Source organism: Gastrolobium bilobum, unplaced genomic scaffold, assembly GCF_033153095.1.
Source record: "Gastrolobium bilobum isolate Gb01-03AN ecotype WA unplaced genomic scaffold, APGP_CSIRO_Gbil_v1 utg7803, whole genome shotgun sequence".
NCBI lineage: Eukaryota > Viridiplantae > Streptophyta > Magnoliopsida > Fabales > Fabaceae > Gastrolobium > Gastrolobium bilobum.
The window spans coordinates 445169-461035 of record NW_026898482.1 but is presented as its reverse complement, the minus strand read 5'-3'; the positions used below and the strand labels follow the sequence as shown (position 1 = coordinate 461035).

The window sequence follows — 15867 nt, the reverse complement described above, 5'->3', positions numbered from 1 at the left end:
ACCTAAACCCCAAAATCATATCGAAAAATTTAAAAAAAAATGTTTGGTTCACCAAAATGTTATCGAGAAAATTTATTTAAATTTATAAAATTTATGTTTGGTTGAATGAAACATAGTGATGGAAAAATAGATTGAATCGACCAAAACACCCCCGTTATAAATTTCTTTTACAAGAACCACTTCATACAAGTGCAGGGTCATTTCGGTCCACAACTTGGAGTCCCTTTTTCCACTTTTCCATCTATCTTAAAATACAACATGTATGGATGTTTGGTAGGAGGGAAAAAAATTGCCAAGGAAACTCGGGTGAGGAAAATATTTTAGCCATGTTTGGTAGGAGTAAAAAAAAAATGGGTAGCAAAATTTTTTGACTGGGAAACATGTTTTACACATGATCTCATTATAAAATATTATCATCCAATGTGTGGTAAAATAATTTGCCTACAGCCAACACACATTTTCTTATCTTACCCGACAATAAATTTTGGCATACCAAACACATTTTCTTATCTTACTTAGCAATAAATTTTTTCCAAGGAAGCACGGACACTTGTAAAACAGGAAGAGTTATGTCTGACACGCTCCGACACGGTGTCGGACACGCGGTCAACTTTTTTCGACACGTTGACCATTCCGACACGCGAATTTGACCGTGTCCGACACGGTCAAATGACATTTTCGTAATTTTTTTTTTAAAAAATTATTTTTAAAAAAAATCAAAATATATTAATAAAGCTTCCACCTAATCATATCAATTTTATTTTTTTGTCTTTTTTCTCCTTAAGTAGATAAGATGTCTTATCAGCATCATTCATTGTTGTCAATTCCTATTATGCTCTTGTTGTATCTCCTTCTCTCTGATCTCTCTCTAATATGATTTGATCTCTCTATCTGATATTATATATCTCTCTCATCTCAGTTCTTATTTTTTATTAAAGCTTCCATCTTTATATTGTGTTGATGGATATTATTAATTTAATTTCATTTTTTTGTTAAATTATTAAATCTTAAATGAAATATACACTATATAAATTAAAAATATTATTTAATATTAAAACGTGTCACAACGTGTCGAAATTCATATTTTTTTAGGATTGACGTGTCGGAGTGTCGTGTCGTGTCGTATCGGTGCTACATAGATTTTTTCTACCATGTTCCCAACAAAAAAAATTTCTCGATGAAAAAAATATCTCCTTTACCAAACGCCCCCTAGGGTGCATTTGGTTTGGGTATTCCTATAAGATAGATAGGCATCAGTAAGTGGCATTTTTTCTTGACCATGTTTGGTTCATGGTTTTTGAAAATTTTACCAGCAAACCAATTTGCCCATCCTTCATCAATTGTGCAGAAAATTTGACGATAAACACAGATGAGAAATGCCACTTACAGTATGAAATTTGTAAGTTGACTAAGTAAATTGATAAAAGAAAATGAGAGATGTGGGTGATATACCTTTTCTAACCTAACCTCACATCTATGCCAAAATTACTTTTGTCAATTTTTAAAATTTAAAAAGGGTTACTTATGTCATTTTATACCACTTTTCCATCAATATTTTTCTTTTTTTGATAACATCCCATCAATATTTTACCCTCAACTAAACATTGACTTACAAAAATTTAATCAATTATTCAGTAATATTTCGTCCAACCAAATAATTTTTTTTCATCTTTACCAGCAAACTTGCTTTTTCACAATTTCCCCAGTAATTATATTTACCTGTTAAAAAAAATTCTTCTCTACGAAACGCTCCCCTAAAGTAATATTTTGGAATAGTTAATTTCACAAAAAAAAAAAAGTTGTGAACTCGTTTACTAGGCTTCCTATTTACTTGATATATTATTTTTTTTCCAAAATGTGATCTTTTTCATTTGCCACCCACACTTCCTCATCAAACCCAAATGAAAACCTGTATCAAACACACCCTAAAAGAAAATTAGAGATCACATTTATTTATTTTTTGCTAACTAATTAAAAGTCGCGTTTAATTTGTGTATTAGTTTCTTGTTAATATATGTTTATTATATTTTGAGTAAATAATCTATATATTTTTATTCGTTTTTTCTATAGTCAATGTAGATAACTTATTTACATTAAGCGCAACACGATGTCATTTTAGGGCAGAAATCAAGGTATTTTTGTAATTATAATTTAATTTACGGTTATAATAACCTTTTTCATTATAACTTTTTAATTTTTCAACCCAAAACAACATTATTTTGGGAACGAATGTAAAAAACTTATTTTTTTTTTGGAGTTACCCAACTCTAATTACCTCTTTGAGGCGAGTTGGCTCCCTCCGGTATCCCCACGAGCTTCGACTCTTTGAGCCGGCTATGAGACTAATCCGGAATGCGGGGGAGCAGTGATGGCTAAAGGTTCAGCCCACTCCCCAAGAATGCATTCAGCAGGAATCGAACACATGTAAACATTAAAACTTTTTTTTTTATATCATGCACGTTAATATCAGTATATTATTATCAATATTTTTATATAAACATAAAATAAACTATGAAGGGTAACTAGAAAAATACAAATAAGTGAAAGCTACAACAATTCGATATTGAGTAAATATTATTTTTGGTCCTCAACAAATTTTACGATACCCGCTTTAGTTCCTAACAAATAAAAGGCCATTCGTAGTCCCTAAGAAATTCAATGTGGACCCATTTTAGTCATTTTAAAAGATTAATGTGGGTCTTTTTTGAATTTGTGAGGGACCACGATTTCAACTAAATAGGTCTATTTTGAATTTATTAAGAACCACAAATAACATTTTATTTGTTAGGGACTAAAGTGGGCATCGTGAAATTTACTGAGGACAAAAAGAATATTTATTCTTCCATATTTTATTTACACAGTAATGACATTACGAAATAGCAAATAACTTATTTACAAAAAAAAAAAAAAAAAATAGCAAATAACTAGGAAGTAACAAATAAATCTACTTTTATAGGCCCCTTTTTCGTGGTTCATACTCTTTTAAGCATAAGAAAGTTTGAGAATCATTTATTTTTTATATCCTTGAGAGAGAAACGTTTGTTTGAATAATTAAATTTTAAGAGAACATTATCTCAAGTTTTGGGGCTCCCAAAACTCTAGAAGATAATTAGTTTTGGTTAGCGAGGGACTGGGAAATGACTTGATGAACGCACGGGGACGTTTACAAGTCCATTACGCGAAAGACATTAATTTTCTAATAGAAAGAAACTTTGACCCACATTTCACGTGAAGCAATATATTCCTTGATAAAGCCAACTGCTCCGTTAGGTAATAAGGACAGTTCTCTCTACGTCATGTCTTAGGGCACCCTGCAAGGACTTTTCAATTATAAAAATACTAGTAGAATTAAACAAAATCTTACCCGATATCATAGATTTGTATTACCGTAATAACTAGAGTATTGTTGGTTTAAAATATAACATATACCAAAAAGAAAAATGGATTACTGAATAATGTTCATTTGAGTTTTCATCTTCGTGTGCAATGCACGGAGTCATGGATACTATCAAGTTGCAACTTGCAAGTGTCAACTTACGGAGTCATGGATTGCATCCACTTACAGAATTTGCAAGTTCCGAGTAAACAACTAATTTAATTTAGAAGTGAAGGCAAAGTTACAATAATAATTTTATGGGATATGTTATTTTACCTATCATTTTTTCTGTCTACCTTTGCCTATCACCCTAAAATACCATTAGATCAGAATCTCAAGAAGAGAGAAAAAGATAAATGTTAGTTAAGATTCTGATCTAATGATGTTTTAAGGTGGTAGGTAAAGATAAGCAGAAAAAATAATAGGTAGAATAATTTATCCTTGATTTTATATCATATTTCTTTAATACGTCTTTTTACTTAAGAATTTATTAAATTTAAAGGTAGATAATATACATACTTTATATAAAATAATGGATAAAAATCAAATTTGTGACCATTTGATCACACAAGTTTTTATATTATATAAAGACTCAATTTAATCTAAAGACTTAAATTATTATATCAAAAAATACATTAATAATAATTTTATATTATATTTCTCTAACATATATAAAAACATATATAATAGATTACAACTTGCTTGCAACATAAGTTGCACAACCTTTTATGATACTGTTATGAAGTATTAAAAAGTGTCCAAATGACGTAAAGGTTCATGCCCATATGATATTGGGCTTGTCGCAATATCAGTTGTCAAGCCTATGTTTGATCGGGCCTATGTTGAAAAACTAAAAACAGCTACTTGGGTGTTTAGATCTATTTCGTTCGTTTTTCATAAGAAAAAAGACAACTATAAAAAGCATAAGCCCAGTTTGTTGAGGGGTTATAATACAATGCGCTTAATGCAATCAACAATATATAGGGAAAAAGATTCTCTTGAGATAAATTTATTTTTGGTCATCCTAAAACTACGTCGTTTAGTTTATTTATTTTCTTATATTAATTGATTCATATTTGAATGGTTATGATTTCTTTTTTCTCTCTCTTCCTTCTTTGTCATTGATCCATCTTTGTACGGTTATGATTTATTAGTCAGAGATAATATTATATCTGACAGCTTGAGAAACGATAAGCCCATATATATATATATATATATATATATATATATATATATATATCAACGTTATTTAGTATGGAATTTTTATACGAAAATTATAATAAATGTATCAATTAATTATTGCATGAGAAAAAAATTAAGGTCTGAAAATTAAATTGACAAAATATAAAAATTAAGGTTTGAAAAGTAAACTGGGAAAATACAACTTTATTTAATTTTTTTAATTGGTCTATTAAAAAAATACATTAGTATCATTTAGTATTTTTTTAATTAATGTATTTTTTTAATAGATTAATTAAAATGACTGACTTATTTACTAATTTATACACTTCTGTTGACCCAGTTAATTGGTTCGAGTTATCCCACTAGCATTATTTCTAATTGTTTACTTACACTACATATCGTGTACAATTGCATTTGTATCTTTGTGACAGGAAGATGCGAATACGATGACAGAAAATAATAATAATAATATTAAATAATTGAGAAAAATAGGAATTCAAACCAGAAATCAAAGCTTTAGGAGCAGACGCTAACGTAGGTAAGACGATTGTTACACGTTTGCTTGACGATTGTAATAAGGGACAAATCCGAGACAACAACGTTAGATTGAATCCCTTCCCAGCACCATTAAATTCACTTTGACCCGAAGAATATGCATTATATATTTTAAGGAATAAGATATTATTACTCACGAATAATCAATATCACTATTATATGTTAACAGAATTGTAGATTTTTCTGATGAATGATTATTATTTATTGTAAAATAATAATTAATTAATGAATTTAATTTATTAAAATAATAATATAAAAATCAACAATTAAAATATGATAATAGTTATATTGATAATACTATTATTTAGCAATTAAAAAAATAAAATTTAAGTTTAAATAAAAAAAGAAAGTAACATCTATATCTATTCGACCTGAAGAATATGCATGACCATGACTAAGATGCAGGAGAAGATAGCCTTTGCTGTGACTTTATCATCTGGTCTACGATCTCTTACGCGGTTAAAGAGAGACACGGAGACAGTTTGATTTTTCTGTTGGCCTTTGGTTTGTTTGTTTCGAATATACAATATTATTGTTAAGAGTTGGTAGTGTCTAGTATCGCAAATAACAACTCGTGCACCGGAATTTTCGTTTAGTATTTGTTCAGCCGAATTTGTTGATAGTTTATTGCGTCAGATCTGGCATGGATCCGGGTTCGGAGGCCTTTGTCTGAGCTCCTCTTTCTTTCTTCGGTTTTTCACGGTTATGGGACAGAGTCGAACTTCAAGACATAGCTCTGTTCTTCCATCCAAATCTCCAATTTCCACTCCCACACATTATCGTTCTTCAACAATGAAGTGAGTGCTTTTTCCTCTCTCTCTCTCTCTCTCTCTCATATATATGACTATATCAACTAACTACGCTCATCACCTGATATATAATATAAAAGCTCATTTTGGATGAGCTGTTTGATGTCAATTTATAATGAAAGGAAACAAAAGAAGAAGAAAAAGCGAAACATAATAATAGGGCCCAATCTGTGATTCGATGATACTCATAATGGAGCTATATATGTCTAATTTATTTGGCGTATGTGTTCTTCTTTCATTTTTTTGCTTTGACTCCAATTCTCAATGATATATATAGCCTTTGGCTTTCAAGTTTCAATTTTATTTGATTCGGACAACTATGGAATTGAAGTATGTCCGAAATACTCGTTTCCACTTGGCAAAACCAAAAATGAATTTAGTTTACGAGTAATAAAAACTTTTGCTTAGAAAATCAAATTGATACACTTTTGAAGGAGTACATAGTGTAATATAGTACACTTTCTCTACCCTTTCGTTCAATTCATACTTCACAAATCGCAGGATTAGCACTTTCTAAATACGCAGTCCCTTCTTTACTAGAACCACAACTGAATGCAATAGGATCATTTTACTAGACGTATACTTGACACTTCTAAGAGTCAGTGGAATTCACTGGTCGTTTGTGGCTATGGCCCCTGCTGCACATAATAAAATGGGATTAATTTTTCCCCTAGCGTTGGTTTGATAGGTTTATGATGATAGTTGATGATGATTACTCACAAACAATGACAAAAAATTATTGCAACATTGTAATTTGTAACTACTGGATAGGGATTTCTGACCTAGGTTAATAACATGCTGATGGTTACGCGTATCTATTATTGCGCTTCAGAAGTCTGATACCTCCGACTCTTTTCAATTATAATTCTTCCATTGATTTGGATTAACTAAATCCCCTCCTCTATAAACTTGACCCTTTAACTTTTGGACTTATGAAACTTAGTTCTATATAAACAGTTTATGTGTTTAACTCTGATTAATGCTGTTGTATTATATAGTTAGTAATCTTAATGTAGTGCATATCCTTTTTCTAGTACTAGATACATACCCATAAGTAGCTTTTAGACTAGGGAACTTCCAAATGGGAACTTAAAAGTTTCTGTTCATCTTTTTCCTCCTTTTATACATTATATGAAATCGTTAGAGAAAAGCTACTGGCCTACAGCCTAATGAAGCAAACATGATAGAAACTCCAAGACGTGAAATTGGAGTAAAGTCACGAGAACTTAAGAGGAAAAATCAATTTTTGCATGAATGCCCTTCCACGAAGCACTATTGTATAGATCTTTCCTATTTGGCAGATCAGTTGTAATCAAGCCTAGTATGGAGGCTCTCACCCTTTTAAGTAGTTATAATATAGTTGGAAATTTGTTTTTATCTTGCTACACTTAATATTGCTCGCTATGCAGAATTTGCTGCAAATCAAACATTGTTTAAAGTGGAGTTTCTTATTAAATCTGCAGCATTCCATTATTGGATTATTTTTCCTTGACAGATTTTTTTTGACCTGAAACAAAATGCATAAATATACAATTAGACTCTGGTGGACCAATATAACGGCCTTCTGCTATTACAAAGACATAAATTTTACTATATTTGAAATAGGCATAATTTGTTCCTTCATTTAAGGTTTGAAAAACCTGTTGCAATATCAATAGTCACTTCCATGTAGTTATTAAATGGGATAAACACATCTCTTATGAGAACCGCGTGGATGCATTGTAAATTGTAATGACATGCAAGCAACCATGCTCATAATGATTTCCATCAACATACATCATTCTTAACATTCACTTTTGCTCTAATAAGACAGAATGTACCGTACAATGATTTAGAACATCATATATCTTTTTATGCTTTATTCTTTTTATTCTTCATTTGTAAGTTTGCCTTATCATAAATCTTTTTTCACAGAACAAAACAGATTTTTGGTGTGTCTCTCTCGCTCATTCTCATCAACCTGGCTGCTATTATGGAGCGTGCAGATGTAAATCTTCTTCCATCTGTCTACAAAGAAGTTAGTGAAGCATTTAATGCGGGGCCATCTGATTTGGGTTACCTCACATTCATAATGAACTTTGTTCAGGGGCTATCATCTCCTCTGGCTGGTATACTTGTTATTAACTATGATCGCCCAACAATTCTTGCTATGGGCACTTTCTGCTGGGCTTTATCTACAGCTGCTGTGGGTGCTTGCCAAAATTTTCTGCAGGTTGCATTCTGGAGAGCAATAAATGGCTTTGGTTTGGCAATTGTGATTCCAGCACTGCAGTCTTTCATTGCCGATAGCTACAGGGATGGAGCGAGAGGAACTGGATTTGGATTGTTTAGCCTTATTGGTAACATAGGAGGCATAGGAGGTGGTGTTTTGGCTACGGTCATGGCTGGCCAGCAATTTTGGGGCATTCAAGGGTGGCGATGTGCCTTCATTTTGATGGCAACTTTGAGTGCATTAATTGGTTTCCTTGTTTTACTATATGTGGTTGACCCGAGAAAAGGATATACCACCACTCATGATGCTACTGAGAGTTCAGACAGGTAATGATATTTTACAATTCACATCACTCGTGGCATTTAATAATACTTACAACAACTTTAAGTACTTTTTGACCTCTTAAGTGCCTCCAAACTTTCTGTCATATTGTTTTCATCCTCATAAATAAAACTGAATGCTTTATTTTATATCTCTTTGACTGGTAAATATCCGTAAAGCAGCTCCGTGTGTCAGCAGGGATGACTCTATCTATAAGGGCAGAGCTAGTGCAGCATCAATTTGGATGGACTCTTGTGCAGCAATGAAAGCTGTGATCAAAGTTCCAACATTTCAAATAATTGTCTTACAGGGCATTATTGGGTCGCTACCATGGACTGCCATGGTGTTCTTCACAATGTGGTTCGAACTAATTGGTGAGATGAAGCCAGCTTCTGTACATTACGATTCTAATGAAACATTGCAAATTTGTATTTTTCTGTTTGTTGTATATAACCCAAATAATTATTCAAACCTTAATCTTTTACGAGGTTGATGTTTATAATCTGTCTTACATATGAATACTTTTCTCTCCTTGCTTGACGTGATGAATTGGTTCATTGTGCAGGTTTTGATAATAATACTTCAGCAACCCTTCTGAGTCTTTTTGCAATTGGATGTGCTATGGGCTCCTTCATTGGTGGATCAATAGCTGATCAATTGTCACAAGTCTACCCTCATTCTGGTCGTATCATGTGCGCACAGTTCAGTGCCTTTATGGGTATTCCATTCTCATGGTTTCTTCTTAAGGTGATCCCTCAGTCAGTAAGTAGTTTTCTTACCTTTTCTGTCACCCTCTTTTTAATGGGACTAACTATCAGCTGGAATGCTACGGCTGCAAATGGCCCTATGTTTGCTGAGGTAGTCCCTGTCAAACACCGGACCATGATTTATGCATTTGATCGAGCTTTTGAAGGCTCGTTTTCTTCGTTTGCGGCTCCACTGGTTGGTATTCTTTCTGAGAAAATGTTTGGCTACAATTCAAAGTCTGTTGATCCCATCAAAGGATCTTCACCAGAGGCTCTTGCCTTGTCAAAGGGCCTCCTTTCAATGATGGCAGTTCCATTTGGATTGTGTTGTTTGTGTTACACGCCACTATATTATATATTTAAGCGGGACCGTGAAAATGCTAGAATGCTCGCCGTGAAAGAGGAGGAGATGATGTGAGAGACACTTTTTAATTTTTAAGAATGGTAGATCATGTCAAAGGAGCCCTCTTAACTCTCCTCTGCTTGTGACTTGGGTCCCAATCGGAATTCTCTCTAAATCATCTCCCCGGTATACAAGAAAAGAAACATTTGAAACCATGCATCTTCAAATAATGTCCTCCTTTGTTTTTCATTTGAAGAGGCCTCTGTTGACCTTCCATTCATGGTTCAATCATGGCGAGGCTTCTGAGAAACGAAGTCGCACTGAGCGATTGCTTACTCTTGACAGGGATTATCTGGCTGAACGGATCAGAAACATGACTAGAGTATTGACAGCAAACTTTATAGCAAATTAGGGTAATGAAACCTATGCTCATGCTGTTCTGTGGCACGACCACTTTGTTTTCCGTCGATTGTGCATTGTAATATACACAGAATTGAATTTGTATGTTTGGATTAATTTCACAGTACAATCTTAATGCTATTGAAACGTGTACGAACAACTTAAATTAATCACACTAAAAAATCTCGCAACCTCGAGAATAAACTTCATTATATTTGATCACATGCTAACTGCACTCACTTTAAGAAAATAAATTAAAGAATTATTTTGTTGGAGATAATTTTATCTATTACACACACATTTTATGTGTGGGTCACGTGAGAGAAGAAAGAGAAACTGAAAGTATAGACCCCACACACTTATTTATGTGTAGGAGATAAAACTATCTCGTAGAACATGAGAAATATTAATCTCATAAATTAAAGAGTTTGATATTTGTCATGTTGTAGGAGAAAAAATTATCTCATACACATATAAAAGTATGTAGAGCATGTAAATAGAAGAGAAAAAAAATATGGTTCTCATGCATCTTTATATGTGTGTAAAAAATAAAATTATCTCCTACAACATTAAATATTTAACCTTGAACATTTTTAGCAATTCCACGAGACAAAGAAGTTACCACAGTACTCATAGTTTTTATATTCTTCTATGTGCTTCTATGTCACTATACATTTTGAAATCAGACACCAAGTAACCCTCCTAACTCTAGGGTGGTAATTCGGGTTGACATGACACGAACACGAATACACTTAACAAGAACACGATTATAAAATCAGGTTAAAACCTTCAACAAGAACACAACTAGGGGTGGCAATGTATTACACGACCCGAACCAGACACGAAGTTTTCATGTTTTGGTCAACCCGTTTTCATTTTCGTATTGTGTTTGGGTTGGCAAAAACTGATCCGAAAAAAGTTCAGGCCGTGTCATGTCGCGTGTTAACCCGCGAACCCGGAATTGATCCGCATTAATTTTTTTACAATTTATTCATATCGTGTCGTAAACAAGTTATTCGTGTCTTATCGTGTCATATTGACCCGCATAATAAGTATCACAATTTAGAATTTACAGGTTATTCGTGTCGTGTTGTGTCAACCCATATAATAAACGATACACTATGAGTTTTCGTGATGAATCAACCCACAAAAAAGCAAGTCATGTTCAAGCCAAAAAATTTAACCCAATTTCAAATCGGTGTCATGTTCGAATTAAGTGTATTCATGTCGTGTCAAATTTGGATAGTATTAGGTTGACCTGAATTGTCACCCCTAAACACAACCCGCTTATTTTGCGGGACAAGACGCAAATAACTTATCAACCCCAAAATGTATTACTTATTATATAGGTTAACATAACACGATAAGACCCAAATAACCTATTTGCAACACGATATAACACAATAAACTATAAAAATATTTACACAGGTCAAGTTCAAGTTCACAGGTTGACACACAACCCGATACAAATGTTTTCAAGTCAATTTTTGACTATATATTGAAAACGAGTCAATTTAAACACAAATTTTTAATGTCATGTAAACAAATCACGTTAAAAATTATCACCCTTACCTAGCTCTTTTATTTCTGCTGCGTGACTTCTCAAGACAAAGACAAATGCATTTATGGGCACTCCGCGGGGTAAGTTTCGGAGCTGAGAAGGAAAGCAATTGAAAAGACTCAACAGAAAACGCAAGCGAGACAATATTGATATCGACAGCTGAGCCCAATTTCTGCTTGGTTCACTTTAGAATAATACGTCTAAAGTTCAATAAATCACAGAAGTTACAGTAACATTTAGATGCGTTTGGTAGTCTTAGGAACTTGTCCTGTTTCTCCACCAAGAAAAATAACATACTGACGAAAGAAAATTGCAATTTTTTTAAATAAATTTTACAAACCACGGGCCTTCAAGCATTGATATATTTGAACAGGACTCGAAGGTATCGAGCAAAGGCTTACATACAGCGTGGGAAAAAGGTTTGCCCCACATATCCACCAGCCATAGCCCTCCTCACATTAGATTCAAACATCTTTGGATTATCTCTCAACACAGCGGCGGCATCATGATTCAGTGGATCCTCATAGTTTGGTTCCTGCATACAATTAGAAGATTAGATTCCAAAGATGAAAAACCCAAAACGGAAAAACCCATAGTCATACCGTGAAGAGATGATACAAGCCATAGATGACAGTATTTATATTGAGCACAGGTTTCCAATCTTCTCGTAAGATGTTGAGACAAACATTTCCCTCCAAGTCAATATTTGGATGGTAGACCTGCATATACGAGATAACGCTACAAAATCAAGTTATAATATTGAAACATAATATGAAAACAACAAGTATATCCAAAACCAAAATTAAACATGTGCTGTGTACATGAATGAAGCATTAAATATGAAAAAAAAAAGATAATCAAATCCATCATCATACCTTTGTCTTGCACTTAACCTTTGGCGCCTCGTGTGGATAGATGGGAGAAACTTGGAAGGAAAACAAAAATGTGCCACCTCTGTGACAACAAACAAAACATAGTGGAGACTCGTGAGCTTGTTCTCTGGTTTTTCTTCATTTCGAGGGTGCGGATAGATCCTCCCAGATTATACATTTTATTTAGCATTTAAAATAAAACATAAAATGAAGACAGTATAGGGACATCAATGCCTTCAACAAGAGTCAATAACAAAATTTGACCACAAACTTGAAAATAAAATGCACATAATATGAAAGCTTCCTTACAAGTAATATCCATCATCAGGTCGAATTGAAACTTCAAAGTTCATCAGGTCATCTTTGCCATTGGGGAATTGTATGATACAAGATTTCGGTAGATTCAGCTCACTTATATCTGAAAGGTGTAACACTCCGCTGTGACAAAAACTTCTATAACAAAATAAAATGGTAGAAACTACATGTTCAAGCAAGGTTGAAACAGGAAACAGCAACCAAAACACTACAGCTTGAGATGCGATATCATAGCTTAGCTAGTGAACTATTTATAGAATAGCAGTTCCCAGGTCTGCAAGATAATATGTAAATATTAATATATTAAGTTGGCCAATGGTCAAACAAATTTCTAGCTTATCCCAGAAAAGAAATATCCATCCAAGGAGTTCTAAACACCCTTTTATAATGTGTCAATAATGCACGCACTATTCTAAGCCAACTGTAGGTACATCAGTTATTGAGACTGAATTCCAAAATTGAAGTTTCAAGATAAATACCCTACCTTGAATATACAGATAATAGACACAACCGCACTATAAACAGCAAAAACAAGCACCTGGTTACTCTCCCAATAAAAAAAGGTTGGTTCACCTAATAACTATGCTCTCCTCTAAGCATCCATTGACAGCCACCAGAACCAAAGAAAATTAGATAAAGCAACAATTAAAGCATGAATTTGCTAAAGTTCATCAATGAAAAAATCTCTAGTCCTCATCCCCTCAAACAAGGTGGAGATCCTACTGTAAATTTTCACAGAAACATGCAACCCCGGCAAATGCTTCTACCAGATTCTTATAACCAAAAACTCAAGGTTTAATACTCTCTTGTCTCTACCCATTTTCTTTTGGGCCTCGTGTCCAAAGCAAGAAACAAACAACTTACATTTACATGTTTTATAACATCTCCCCATTTAATAATATAACTTTAGTAAAGAAAAGAAAGTAAATTATATTGGCTAATATTAGTAAGTAAGAATGTAGATTCTAATTCACTCCCTAAGCCTGAACCACCAAGAAAGCAGCAGATGATTCAATGATTCACATTGCAAAACAACTCCAGACATTACAAAATTCAACGAGATGTATAACATTTAGTATGAAGTGCTGCGCCTTTCCAAATTAAATACACTTTTTTGAGTTCAGAAACCAAAATAAATAACTTCTGACAATAATTTCTGTAGTCTATGCTTTTCATTTTCATCCTACATCAACTCAATTTCTCTAGTAGCCAAAAAAGTAAACAAGAAAATCTTATTTTCTGTTATCAAATAAATCAATTAAGATATTCATATAATCTATTTCTAGTTTTCAGTCTTGTACCCATCTCTCCCTCATGCCCCAATCGACCAACCCCCACAAAATTCCTGCTCTGGCAATTTCCAGCAACACAACCAACTTTTACACATTAAGCTAACATATTAGCATTGGGACTTTATTTTCCTCTTTCCCTGTCCATTTCCTTGGTTTCAAATTTTTAGGGAGGGGGTGCAGGAGGGCCACACAAATTTGGCATGAAAAAACATACAAAAAAACTTCATTTAATAAAAAGAAGGAAACCTTTGTGAAGACGCAACTCGCCAGCACTCTGCTTCTTAATGGGTGCTCCGCCACTTGCATTTTCTGCAAGTTCTCTCTGCTTTTCCTTTACTTTAAACAGTTTAATCATAGTCCTACAAGAAGGACATCAACTCCGGCATTAGGGCACATTTTATCGTAGACTACGAACTTATCCAAGAAAATAAGATCTACAGCTTCCATCCAAAAAGAACAACAAGCAGGTAATAATTATAACCAAAAAAAAAAAAACACTCCCCGTTAAACCCGACTAGCGAGTGTGGGATACCTTATGCAAAGAGGCTGTTGCTGGATTTGAACCCATGACCGAAAAGTCATGAAGGAACAGTTTTACCACTGCTGTGGTTCGCCCCCTTTAGGTAATAATTATAACATAGGGGAAAAAATAGTTAGGCCAATCTTGTTCTTTGTAAACCTCAAGAAAACTATAACAGGCCGAGGAAGCATGCCATCTTCCCTATTCTGAACAAAAGTTGCCTTAAGCTCAACCATTTACAATAAGAAGGTAAAAATATTTCATAGTTTATTGACTCAAATAGCAGCTTTCCCATTCTGGCAATAAATCTAACACAAAGGAGCAATACAGTTTTCTCTTGTAAACATAATCTTAGCTCAGAAAATGAGCTATACTGTTAGCGTCATCATTAAGAACTTGTTGTTCCCATACAACGTGTGGGCATCGACAAATTCGAATAACAGATGATGAGCAGATCGCGTTGAAGACAAAAATACTCTGGTCTTATTGAATAACCGGATCAACAAAGGGCACTCGATCTGGTAACAAAATAGTAAATCCATGGCCCAATCTTTCAACAAAGGACCCATACCAAAAAAATGAAACTTTCATCTTTGAGAGTTTTTTTATAATTCAAATTCAATTGTAATTTCAATCAAAGATATGGCCAAATTATCAATTATGGTTACGCTACTGGAAAAAGAAACGAGAAGAAACCCTAGATAAATAAACGCAAAAGGAATCGGGAAATCTGAGATAAATGGAACAAGAACAGAGAGAAAATCCAATAATCAAAAGAAGAAGAATAAGGAAATGAGATTTGTAAGAAAGAAAGTGAAACCTGGTTGATAAGAAAGCGCAGAGAGGAGGGAATGATGACACGCAGAGTTTCGAGGTTTTCTCTACCTCTGCAAAACCTTAACTCTATTTTCTCTTTCGCACCCAAAAAGCCTTCGTAATCATTATTTGCAAATGCATTATCACATGCTGCCTTTTATTTATTTATTATTTTTCTTTATAAGTGTAATAACCGGTTCTTCCTTCGAATTATTCCGGTTCAGGTACTGTTAGAATTTATAGAGGGGTGACTCTTTCTTTCAGAACCCTTTTTTTATGTGAAGAATATGATGCTTTTTTTACATGTTCAATCTCGTTTTATTTTATTTGGATTTTTTATTTATTTGTTTACTTATTTTTTGGTGAATGTGGATTTTATATTTATTTATCGTTATATTTTTCTAAAGAAAAGTTCATAAATCCCCTACAATGTCTCTTGTAATTACTTACCCCCTATGATAATTTTTTATCATTTATTTCCTATAATTTTTTTTATTAAGTCCACTTCTAATTCTGTTAACAATTAATTTAAATTATCCATTTTACTG

General features: G+C 33.4%; 2 protein-coding genes across 3 annotated transcripts; one reads left to right on the top strand and one right to left on the bottom strand.

Annotated features, from left to right (window-relative positions):
- The first annotated feature begins 5523 nt into the window (after positions 1-5523).
- Positions 5524-10109, top strand: LOC133316698 (uncharacterized). Of its 2 annotated transcripts, none has more exons than XM_061518477.1 (4): positions 5524-5910; positions 7837-8460; positions 8654-8829; positions 9021-10109. In XM_061518477.1, exons 1-4 carry the CDS (start codon positions 5819-5821, stop codon positions 9617-9619), a joined length of 1491 nt encoding a protein of 496 aa, XP_061374461.1. In that variant the 5' UTR covers positions 5524-5818; the 3' UTR covers positions 9620-10109. The 2 variants fall into 2 exon arrangements, with proteins under 2 accessions (XP_061374461.1, XP_061374462.1); XM_061518478.1 differs by lacking the exon at positions 5524-5910 and adding an exon at positions 6242-6252.
- A 1541-nt stretch (positions 10110-11650) lies between these two features.
- LOC133316692 (NEDD8-conjugating enzyme Ubc12) lies at positions 11651-15482 on the bottom strand. Its single transcript, XM_061518471.1, has 6 exons — positions 15324-15482; positions 14230-14342; positions 12686-12794; positions 12380-12458; positions 12107-12223; positions 11651-12039 (listed from the first exon to the last, which is right to left on the bottom strand). The coding sequence occupies exons 2-6, from the start codon at positions 14336-14338 to the stop codon at positions 11902-11904; spliced, it is 552 nt and encodes a 183-aa protein (XP_061374455.1). The 5' UTR covers positions 14339-14342; positions 15324-15482; the 3' UTR covers positions 11651-11901.
- Positions 15483-15867: the final 385 nt, after the last annotated feature.